Below are 12,806 nucleotides of genomic sequence, written 5' to 3'. Positions count from 1 at the left end.
ATTTAAGTCCCTGTCACCTATGCAGAGTAGGGGTTTTTCATCGCCAGAAATGGGTAAATGTCACCCACCAATGGAATAGATTATTTTTTAAAATTTCGGTCCCTGTCACCTATGCAGAGCAGGGGTTTATTCACATCAAAAATTGTAAAATGTCAACCCAAGAATGTAACAGAAAAAGTTGTCAACTAGGTAGAGTAGGGTTATTTCAAAGCCAAAAATTGGTTAATTTCAGCTGAAAATGTAACAGACAAATTAGTGATTTTTTTTACCTGTCTACTAGGTATAGCAATGGTATATCACACCCAAAAATCTGTGAATGTCACCCGAAAATATAACAGACAAATTAGTGAATTTTTGTTACCTGTCTACTATGTATAGCAGTGGTATATCACACCCAAAGATTTGTGAATTTCACCCGAAAATGTAACAGACAAATTTGTGATTTTTTTTACCTGTCTACTAGGTATAGCAATGGTATATCACACCCAAAAATCTGTGAATGTCACCCGAAAATATAACAGACAAATTAGTGAATTTTTGTTACCTGTCTACTATGTATAGCAGTGGTATATCACACCCAAAGATTTGTGAATTTCACCCAAAAATGTAACAGACAAATTAGTAATTTTTTTTTAACCTGTCTACTAGGTATATCAGTGGTATATCACACCCAAAAATTGCTGAATTTCACCCTAAAATATAACAGATTAATTAGCGAAATGAAAATAAAATAAAATATGTACAAAAAAAATAAATAACTTGATTTATAAGGTGGAAGTCCATATGGAGTAGGAGTTTGAGGAGGCGGTGGACGTAGCGGTGTAGGTGGAAGCAGCGGTGGAGGAGGACAAGGTAGCCAACACTGGTTTTTGGTTTACATTTTTTTTATTATTAGGGTACACTCCAAAAGAGTGTGAAATATCCAAAATACAACAATGAGAAATTGCGCTGCAGTATAACAATGGCTGGTTAAGGACGGTATACATGTCTATTCTGCACAAGGTACGGACAAGTCCTGTGGGATCCATGCCTGGTTCATTATAATGAATGTGAGCTTGTCCACATTGGCTGTGGACAGGCGGCTGCGAATGTCTGTGATAACGCCCCTGTCGTGCTAAACACACGTTCTGATAATACACTGGCTGCAGGGCAGGCCAGCACCTCCAAGGCATAAAGGGCAAGCTCAGGCCACGTGCCCAATTTGGAGACCCAGAAGTTAAAGGGGGCAGACCCATCATTCAGTACGTGTAGACGTGTGCACACATACTGCTCCACCATGTTGGTGAAATGCTGCCTCCTGCTAAGACGTTCCAAATCAGCTTTTCCACATTTCGGCCATGCTAACCCTGCCTTCTGAGGTGCTGGCCGTGCCCCAGCTGCATTGACGTCCTCTTCCTCCTCCTCTGCCTTTACCTTGAGCTTCCACTGTGCCCCCGGTGTCAGGTAGGAATGCCACCAGCAGCGCGTGTACCAGCGTTCGCTTGTACTCGCGCATATTACGATCACGCTCCAGTGACGAAAATTAAGGGCACAACATTGTCCTTGTAACGGGGATCCAGCAGCGTAGCCACCCAGTAATCAGCACAAGTTAGAATGTGGGCAATTCGGCGGTTGTTGCAGAAACACTGCAGCATGTAATCGCTCATGTGTGCCAGGCTGCCCAGAGGCAATGAAAAGCTGTCCTCTGTGGGAGGTGTATCGTCTGTGTCCTCTATATACCCCCAGCCACGCACCAGTGATGGCCATGAGCTGGTCTGGGTGCCACCCTGCTGTGAACAAGGTTTCGCCTCCTTCATCTCCTCCTCCTCCTCACCCTCCACCTCGTCATCCTCCAGAACTGTGCCCTGGCTGGAAAATTGTGTACAAGGGATGTGCGTCAAACCGGCTAGTCCAAGAGCTGCTACGAGATTTCACACATTATCGCACACCACCAGGCCGGGCTTGATTCTCACTGGCACCAACCACTAATCAGTCTGTTGTTCAAGGCCCGTCCATAGGTCCTGTGCTGTGTAGGTTTTGTCCCCCAAACAGATAAGTTTTTAAACTGCCTGCTGTCGTTTACCCCTGGCTGAGCTGAAGTTGGTGGTGAAGGTGTTACGCTGACCGGATGAGGAGACGGTAGAGATTGAGGAAGCGGAGTAGGAGGAGGTAGCAACAGGAGGCAAACTGAAGCGCCCTGCAATCCTCGGTGGTGGAAGGATATGCGCCAAACTGCTATCCGCCTCAGGCCCAGCCGCCACTGCATTTACCCAGTGTGCTCTTATGAAGATATAACGTCCCTGACCGTGCTTACTGGTCCACGTATCCGTAGTGAGGTGCACCTTTCCACAGATGGCGTTGCGCAGTGCACACCTGATTTTGTCCCCCACTTGGTATTGCAGGGGATGGCTCTCCTGGAAAAATAGTGGCGGCTGGGCATGACATACTGTGGGACAGCCACCACCATAAAGCTTAAAAAACTCTCCGTCTCCACCAGACGGAATGACAGCATTTCAAAGGCCAGTAATTTAGAAATGCTGGCATTCAGGCCAGGGATCGCGGGTGGGTAGGGGGATATTTCCTCTTCCGCTCCAATGTTTGGGAGACGGAGAGCTGAACTCTTCCGTAGGACATTGTGAGATGCTTGGTGACCCAGATGGTGGTGTTGCTGGCAGATCCTCTGTTTGCGGGGTGGCAGGTGGCACTGTCACTCCAGAGGCGGATGAAGAGGCCGAGACTGCAGCAGAAGAGGAAGCAGGAGGAGCCAGAGACCTTTCTTGGTTTTTGAGGTGTCTACTCCATTGCAGCTCGTGCTTTGCACTTAGATGCCTGGTCATGCAGGTTGTACTCAGGTTGAGAACATTTATGCCTCGCTTCAGGCTCATATTGCACAGCGTGCAATCCACTCGTATCTTGTTGTCAGCACGTTGTCTGAAGAGCTGCCATGCCAGGGAACTCCTTGGAGCTGACTTTGGTGTGCTCGGTCCCTTGCTGCAGTGGGCAGCAGCAGGTGTACTGTCTAGGGAACTGCCGCTCCGCTTTTTGCACCCTGCTCCCTCTTCTGCTGTGCTGGTAGCTCTGTGCAACCACCGCCTCTTCCTCCAAACTACACAGGTCACTCGCATGACCTTGATTCCATGTGGGGTTGAGGACCTCATCGTCCTCCACATCATCTTCCACAAAGTCTTTACCCCTGCCCTCCTTGTCGGTCTACACACTTTCAAAAGCCCCAGCAGTTGGTACCTGTGTTTCGTCATCATCCGAGACGTGCTGAGATGGGCCTCCCATGTACTCATCTTGAAACATACGTGGTTGGGAATCGGTGCACTCAATCTCTTCCACTTCTGGGGCAGGGCTAGAAGGATTGCCCTGGGAAACCCTGCTAACAGAGTCATCAAAAAGCAGAAGAGACTGCTGCATGACTTGGGGCTCAGACTGCTTGGCTGATTTGCAAGGGGGTGGGGTGAAAGACTGATGGACATCGGCTGCAGGTGCCAACTCTGATCTTTCAGCAGGAGACTGGGCGGTAGACAATGTGAAGGAACTGGAGGCACTGTCAGCAACCTAATCTACTATCGCCTGTACTTGTTCTGGCCTCACCATTCGTAGAGCCGCATTAGGCCCAACCAAATACCGCTGCAGGTTCTGTCGCCTACTCGCACCTGAGGAAGGTGTTTCACTTGTGCATGTAGCTGGCACAGATCGACCACGTCCTCTGCCTGCAACAGGATCTCCACCATCACCGTGACCCTTATTTGACGCTCTCCTCATATTTCTCAAATTTAGGATCTTGCCCTAAATGGGTGTTTTTCTAATAGCAGAATAGAACCACAGTATCTAACTGGGGTATCTCACAATGACATATGCAGCAAAGGCTTCAAAATTGAGTTTTTTGCCTAAAATGTTTATTTTTATTTTTTTATAGCAGAATAGAACAACAGTATGTAAAGGGTGTATCTCACAATGACAGATTCAGCAAGAACTGCAATATTAAGTATTTTGCCCAAAAAGGGTGTTTTTTTTACTAACAGAATATGACAGCAGTATATAACACTTGAATTTCACACATGCAGATGCAGCAAGGGCTGTAAAATTGTGTATTTTGCCCAAAAAGGGTGTTTTTTAAATCCATAAAATTATAGCTATATTTCTAGCTTAAATTGCACACTGACTAATGTGGCAGAGGCCCAAAATGAAGGTCATTGCAAAAAATGGGTGTTTTTTCAAAGCCAGAAAATTATTGAAGTATTTCAAACTTGTTTTTAACAATCACAGATGCAGCAAGGGCTGCAAAATTAAGTTTTTTGCCGAAAATGAGTGTTTTTTTTTAAATAACAGAATATGACAGCTGTATATAACGCTTGAATTTCACACGTGCAGATGTAGCAAGGGCTGTAAAATGGTGTATTTTGCACAAAAAGGGTGTTTTTTAAAACCCTGAAAATTATAGCTGTATTTCTACCTTAAATTGCACACCGACTAATGTGGCAGAGGCCCCCGATGGAGGGTATTGACAAAAATGGGTGTTTTTTCAAAGCCAGAAAATTATTGAAGTATTTCAAGCTTGTTTTTAACAATCACAGATGCAGCAAGGGCTGCAAAATTATTATTTTTTTTGCCCAAAGTGGGTGTTTTTTTAATAACATAATATGACAGCAGTATATAACGCTTGAATTTTACATGTGGTAGATGCAGCAAGGGCTGTAAAATTGTGTATTTTGCCCTAAAACTGTGTTTTTAAAAATTCAGAAAATTATAGCTGTATTTCTAGCTTAAATTGCACACTGACTAATGCTGCAAAGGCACCAGATGTAGGATATTGCCCAAAAAAGGATGTTTTTTTAAAACCAGATTATTATTTCATATTTCAAGCTTGGATTGAATGTCACAAAAGCACAGATGCAGTGCTGGTGCAATGAGCTTGCATAAAATGGCCGCCGCCGCCCACCTAACTAACAGATGGTTAAAAGTTATTTTCTCTGTCACTGGGCTCAGGGCAGGGTAAAAAGATTGTGCACTGCACCCACACAACTAAATCTATGTAGATCGCTCAGTTTAATTGGAGTTCTGATAACAGATTCTGTCCTATTCTCTCCCTCACAGCAGCAGCATCCTATCCCTACACTAAGCACAGCAGAGTGACGTGCAGCGCTACGTGACTCCAGCTTATATAGAGGCTGGGTCACATGCTGCTCTGGCAAATCACAGCCATGCCATTAGTAGGCATGGCTGTGATGACTTCTAAGGTCACACAGTTAAACGCTTGTTGATTGACTGCTCTGCAGCCTTTCAAAAAGCGCCAGGAAATCGCCGAACACCAAACCCAAACCTGAACTTTTACTGAAATTTTGGAGTTCGGTTCCGGGGTCCAAAAATCCTAAAGTTTGGTACGAACCCGGACTTTACAGTTCGGGTTCGCTTAACCCTACTCAGAACAGCTAGTAGGATGTACAGTCAGGTCCATAAATATTGGGACATCGACACAATTCTAACATTTTTGACTCTATTCACCACCACAATGGATTTGAAATGAACAAGATGTGCTTCAACTGCAGACTGTCAGCTTTAATTTGAGGGTATTTACATCCAAATCAGGTGAACGGTGTAGGAATTACAACCGTTTGCATATGTGCCTCCCACTTGTTAAGGGACCAAAAGTAATGGGACATAAAAATAAGCATAAATCAAACTTTCACTTTTTAATACTTGGTTGCAAATCCTTTGCAGTCAATTACAGCCTGAAGTCTGGAACGCATAGACATCACCAGACGCTGGGTTTCATCCCTGGTGATGCTCTGCCAGGCCTCTACTGCATTCCTGCTTGTTCTTGGGGCATTTTCCCTTCAGTTTTGTCTTCAGCAAGTGAAATGCTTGCTCAATCGGATTCAGGTCAGGTGATTGACTTGGCCATTGCATAACATTCCATTTCTTTCCCTTAAAAAACTCTTTGGTTGCTTTTGCAGTATGCTTTGGGTCATTGTCCATCTGCACTGTGAAGCGCTGTCCAATGAGTTATGAAGCATTTGGCTGAATATGAGCAAATAATATTGCCCGAAACACTTCAGAATTCATCCTGCTGCTTTTGTCAGCAGTTACATCATCAATAAATACAAGAGAGACAGTTCCATTGGCAGCCATACATGCCCACGCCATGACACTGCCACCACCATGCTTCACTGATGAGGTGGTATGCTTAGGATCATGAGCAGTTCCTTTCCTTCTCCATCCTCTTCTCTCCCCATCACTCTGGTACAAGTTGATCTCGGTCTCATCTGTCTATAGGATGTTGTTCCAGAACTGTGAAGTCTTTTTTGGGCAAACTCTAATCTGGCCTTCCTGTTTTTGAGGCTCACCAATGGTTTACATCTTGTGGTGAACCCTTTGTATTCACTCTTCACTGATAGTGACAGCTGTTTGGATCTCATCTTGAGAGTTGACAGCAACAGATTCCAAATGCAAATAGCACACTTGAAATGAACTCTGTACCTTTTATCTGCTCATTGTAATTGGGATAATGAGGGAAAAACACACACCTGGCCACGGAACAGCTGAGAAGCCAATTGTCCCATTACTTTAGGTCCCTTAACAAGGGGGAGGCACATATGCAAACTGTTACAATTCCTACACCGTTCACCTGATTTGGATTTAAATACCCTCAAATTAAAGCTGACAGTCTGCAGTTAAAGCACATCTTGTTCGTTTCATTTCTAATCCATTGTTGTGGTGTATAGAGCCAAAAATGTTAGAATTGTGTCGATGTCCCAATATTTATGGACCTGACTGTATGTATATTTCCTTTTAATACACCCCATAGCTGTATTGCACAGCACTTGCACACCAATAACAAGCAAGGTTTGATGGAATTACTGAGCTATCATTTAGTGCAATTTGGATCCCCAGTTAGTGCAGCAAGGTGTCATAGAATCGCTCCTATTACCCAGGCTGTACTCTCCCCTATTGGACACTGTTCACCTTTTATAGTATAGATGATGCCTCCCTATCCTTTCCCTACACTATGAATAATCTTTCCCTAAACTTCAAAATCATTTTTTCAGCACAATAAAGTATTTCCTAGCACTGTCCCTAGCGCCTGTCACATCTCTCCCTGCACTAAGTACACTGGAAAATCACTGAATCCAAGATGGCTGAGGCTATTTATAGGGCTGTGACATTACAGGGGTTGGCTGGCTGCTGATTGGCTGCATGCATGGCATTGTGGGTGATCTAAAAACAGAGGTGTAGACTGGCACTCTATATATGGAAATAGCAGATATTTTTTTATAGATAAATAAAAGGAATGTCACGCCAATAAAATAGTACCGTAAAAATCTCACCTAAAAAATACACTGCTCAAAAAAATAAAGGGAACACTTAAACAACACAATGTAACTCCAAGTCAATCACACTTCTGTGAAATCAAACTGTCCACTTAGGAAGCAACACTGAGTGACAATCAATTTCACATGCTGTTGTGCAAATGGGATAGACAACAGGTGGAAATTATAGGCAATTAGCAAGACCCCCCCAATAAAGGAGTGGTTCTGCAGGTGGTAACCACAGACCACTTCTCAGTTCCTATGCTTCCTGGCTGATGTTTTGGTCCCTTTTAAATGCTGGCGGTGCTTTCACTCTAGTGGTAGCATGAGACGGAGTCTACAACTCACACAAGTGGCTCAGGTAGTGCAGCTTATCCAGGATGGCACATCAATGCGAGCTGTGGCAAGAAGGTTTGCTGTGTCTGTCAGTGTAGTGTCCAGAGCATGGAGGCGCTACCAGGAGACAAGCCAGTACATCAGGAGACGTGAAGGAGGCCGTAGGATGGCAACAACCCAGCAGCAGGACCGCTACCTCCGCCTTTGTGCAAGGAGGAACAGGAGGAGCACTGCCAGAGCCCTGAAAAAATGACTTCCAGCAGGCCACAAATGTGCATGTGTCTGCTCAAATGGTCAGAAACGGACTCCATGAGGGTGATATGAGGGCCCGACGTCCACAGGTGGGGGTTGTGCTTATAGCCCAACACCGTGCAGGACGTTTGGCATTTGCCAGAGAACACCAAGATTGGCAAATTCGCCACTGGCGCCCTGTGCTCTTCACAGATGAAAGCAAGTTCACACTGAGCACATGTGACAGACGTGACAGAGTCTGGAGACGCCGTGGAGAACGTTCTGCTGCCTGCAACATCCTCCAGAATGACCGGTTTGGCATGGGGTCAGTAATGGTGTGGGGTGGCATTTCTTTGGAGGGCCGCACAGCCCTCCATGTGCTCGCCAGAGGTAGCCTGACTGCCATTAGGTACCGAGATGAGATCCTCAGACCCCTTGTGAGACCATATGCTGGTGCGGTTGGCCCTGGGTTCCCTCTAATGCAAGACAATGCTAGACCTCATGTGGCTGGAGTGTGTCAGCAGTTCCTGCAAGACGAAGGCATTGATGCTATGGACTGGCCCGCCCGTTCCCCAGACCTGAATCCAATTGAACACATCTGGGACATCATGTCTCGCTCTATCCACCAACGTCACGTTGCACCACAGACTGTCCAGGAGTTGGCAGATTCTTTAGTCCAGGTCTGGGAGGAGATCCCTCAGGAGAACGTCCGCCACCTCATCAGGAGCATGCACAGGCGTTGTAGGGAGGTCATACAGGCACGTGGAGGCCACACACACTACAGAGCCTCATTTTTACTTGTTTTAAGGACATTACATCAAAGTTGGATCAGCCTGTAGTGTGTTTTTCCACTTTAATTTGGAGTGTGACTCCAAATCCAGACCTCCATGGGTTGAAAAATTTGATTTCCATTTTTTTATTTTTGTGTGATTTTGTTGTCAGCACATTCAACTATGTAAAGAACAAAGTATTTCAGAAGAATATTTAATTAATTCAGATCTAGGATGTGTTATTTTTGTGTTCCCTTTATTTTTTTGAGCAGTGTATATCACATAAAAGGTTCTCGCAATAAAAAATGGAAGAAATTGTGAAACGATTAATCAAATACTACAGTTCTGTCCCAAAAAGTGCATGCCACCAATCATAAATGATGTCCAAGTTCCAGATGGTACAGTCTAAAAGCGTAAATCCTGGTTGGTATCAAGTCAATAATACATGAGATGGACACATGAGGGTAGATTAAAGCATCCAGGTAATTGTATGGATGGTGCAAATCAGCCCAATATATAGTTGACGTGTGCCACTGCTGTGCCGATAGTAAGTAAGTAATCTAGTAATCACCAAGAGGCAAGGTGTATTGCATGTGTGCCCCAGGTTTTAGACACAGAATGTTTCAGGTCTAAGAGGGTTTCAGACTTGAATGAATTGCCAGTGTTTTGGCTGAATGATTCAGCTTCAATGTACAATTTAATGTGCCGTCACATATTCAGCCAGTGATGGACAAATAAAGAGTACCAGGTTCTGAGTGATTATCTATCACTGAAATGCTGGTTGGCAAATGCGCATTCGGTACAATGTGGTAGGTATCACTCCAAAGATAAATGTAGCGAACCAGTGCCAGGTGGCGTCCCACCGATGTTAGGCGTACTGGCCGCCATTACCTTTCTGGATGACAGCTGGAATCTTTTCTCCTGATCGGTCAGTAGCGGCAAATGGAGCTCTTGTGCCCGTTGCTGTGTGGGAGAAATTCCTCTCTGTTCGGCGTCTCATATGTGTGGCGTTGCCAGGTAAGGAGAGTTCTTTCTGTTCGGCGTCCTACGTGTTCAGCGCTGCAAATGTTCAGCGCTGCAGATGTTGGCTTACTGCGCGGACTCTTTGATTTTGGCTGGCCGGAAAGGACCGAGGTATTTAGATAATGGAAGTGCTTCCAAGATAGCAAATATCTGTGCTGATAAGTGGATTTTTAACTGTCCTACACCAAACGCGTTTCGAAGTCTTTGATTGACTTCTTCATCAGTGGTGATCCACCTTTTTTCTCCCCGGATTTTTATAATCTATCCCGCCTCAGTCAAAACTCTGTAGTGGATTTTAGTCCAGTAATGTCTGTTTTAACTCATTGTTTTTGGGACAAGTCATATTCAGATTATAAAGGAAATTGTCCAAGAATGAATGTGTTCCATCTCTTGGATGTGATCCCTCGTTCCCAGAGTTCTTTGCTACCTGTCCTAACATGTGCAGCAGCCATGCGATTCGTTACCACGAAGCGTGAGGAAATTCGGCTTCTGTGCGAATCAAATTTTTCCTGAAATTCGGAATGAATTCCACTTTGTCAACTTCGTTTTGGTCATCTCTAATCTACACCAGTAGCTGGTCCCGAGTAAAGCTTTTTAAATAAATTCTAAAAACTCTTTATCATGAACTGTTTTCTTTTTTTAAGTAAATCTACAGGATAAGGAACAAACAAGTTAAAGGGATTAACACATGATTAATGAAAAATTTTTTAATCAGACATCATATAGGACATGACAATTTTGTTCTAACAATGCTAGAACCAGCTCGGTACTTCACATGGATTCAGAGATCTCCCCATTCATTGTTCCAATTGCTCCTCTAGATTCTCTTCAGGGGCATGTCTTTCGTACTGCAGCTCAGGGGGATGTCTTTTCTGCTACAGCTGAAGGGATGTGTCCTTTCTCAGGGAGCATGTCTTTTCTGCTGTAGACTTCTCCCCATCACAGCTCATGAGATATATCATTTCTACAGCAACTCTTTCCCTATCACAGCTCAGAGGATATCTCCTTTCTGCTGCAATCCCCTCCCTGTAACTGTTACAGCTTCTAACAGTAGATATGGCTGGTGGCAATTTAAAGACGAAACTGGGAATGTGTGACAACCTTATTAGGTGGATGTGCATATAACTATACAGATTAAACAAATGGAGGCGCCATTATAATAAATGAGAATATCTCACAACTGAAACAGATTTGAACAGAAAGTAAATTACAAAACTAATTCAGTTTTCATGCTAAATTTTATTAATTAACATTTAATGGTAGCACAGCCTGTTTTACAAAAGCTTACTATTTTCTTCTGCTATTCCCATCACTTTAATCTTAGTTAATGTATACAGTATGACCATGATGCTTATGATATAATTGTTCTATGTTGGACTGTTAGTTCATAGTAGAATATAATAACAAAATTGAGTCAAACTGTTTTGCTTACCTCCCTTCCAGCTTAGTGAAAAGTATGGACCGGTATACACTATCCACATAGGCATGGATCCTGTCGTGGTATTGGGCAGCTGTGATGCAGTGAAGGAAGCTCTCATTGAGAATCCAGAGGACTTTGGTGCCAGGGGACATATGCCACTTCTGCACAGGATAAGTTCTGGAGGCCATGGTAAGAACGAAGATTGAATTTTTACTATTATAATTTACAGGTACTTTATAAACTATGGTGACTTGTTTGTGGCACATTAGTATATGTGAGGGGGGAAAACTTTTCAAGATGGGTGGTGACCATGGTGGCCATTTTGAATTTGGCCATTTTGAATCCAACTTTTGTTTTTTCAATAGGAAGAGGGTCATGTGACAAATCAAACTTATTGGGAAATTCACACGAAAAACAATGGTGTGCTTGGTTTTAAAGTAACTTTATTTTTTCATGAGTTATTTACAAGTTTCTCTTTGTTTACAGCCATTGACATGTCGCCGAGGTTAACACGTGAGGAGCGGATAGAAATTGTGTTGATGTCTGGTGAACGCAGTAACCGGGTCATTGCAGCAGATTTCAATGCAAGACACCCTACGAGATCACTCATCTCTCATGCTACAGTTAGCAAACTGCTTGCTAAGTTTCGTGAAACTGGTTCAGTGTTGGATTTGCCAAAATGTGGACGCATGAAATCTGTCTCTAATGAAGAAACATCAGTGGCTGTCCTAGCTTCATTCAGCAAGAGCCCACAGCGTAGCACTCGCCGCATGTCACTGGAGAGTGGCATTAGTCGAACATCCCTTCGACGGATATTAGCTACTCACAAATGGCACCCTTACAAACTCCAGCTACTGCAGCATCTCAACGAGGATGACCCAGATCGGCGCACTGAATTTGCAGAATGGGCAAAACAAAAATTGGAACAGGACCCTTAGTTTACGCAGAAGATTTTGTTCAGTGATGAGGCAAACTTTTATGTGAATGGTGAAGCTAACAAACAAAACCACTGCTATTGGTCTGACACTAACCCACATTGGATAGATCCCTCCAAGACTGTTGGAACAAAAAAAATTATGGTATGGTGTGGTATATGGGGTACAAAGATAATGGGGCCATTCTTCATCAATGGAAACCTCAAGGCCACTGGATATGCGAAATTGCTCCATGATGATGTGTTTCCCTCTTTATGCACTGAAGCTGGCACGTTCCCTGAGTTTTTCCAGCAAGATGGTGCACCACCACATTATGGGTGTCAGGTCCGAGCATTCCTAGATGAACAGTTTCCTGGAAAGTGGATTGGTCGTCGTGGGCCAGTTAAATGGCCCCCAAGGTCTCCCGATCTGACCCCCTTAGACTTTTATCTTTGGGGTCATCTGAAGGCAATTGTCTATGCTGTGAAGATACGAGATGTGCAGCACCTGAAACTACGGATACTGTAAGCCTGTGCTAGCATTTCTCCTGCGGTGTTGCTATCAGTGTGTGAAGAGTGGGAGAAGAGGGTTGCATTGACAATCCAACACAATGGGCAGCACATTGAACACATTTTATAAGTGGTCAGAAACTTGTAAATAACTCATGAAAGAATAAAGTTACGTAAAAACCAAGCACACCATTGTTTTTCTTGTGAAATTCCCAATCGCCACATAGCAGAAAAGGAAGAGAGAAAAATCAGTCCATCAGTACTCGAAGAAAAGTCCACGAGGCCCATCGGTGAAGTGCAGGATTTCA

At 44.1% G+C, this 12,806-nt stretch overlaps 1 protein-coding gene across 1 annotated transcript in view; it reads left to right on the top strand.

Moving 5' to 3' along the window:
* The window catches only part of LOC121009528 (cytochrome P450 2H2-like), a 93,040-nt gene that overhangs the window by 30,894 nt on the left and 49,340 nt on the right, over window positions 1-12,806 (top strand). The window contains exon 2 of the mRNA XM_040442727.1: window positions 11,099-11,264. Within this exon, the coding sequence (XP_040298661.1) occupies window positions 11,099-11,264 (166 nt within the window). The remainder of the gene's footprint in view (window positions 1-11,098; window positions 11,265-12,806) is intronic.

The sequence above is a fragment of the Bufo bufo genome, chromosome 8 (genome assembly GCF_905171765.1).
Source record: "Bufo bufo chromosome 8, aBufBuf1.1, whole genome shotgun sequence".
NCBI lineage: Eukaryota > Metazoa > Chordata > Amphibia > Anura > Bufonidae > Bufo > Bufo bufo.
Note: the sequence above shows the minus strand (reverse complement) of the source record. Positions and strands in the feature narration are given on the sequence as shown.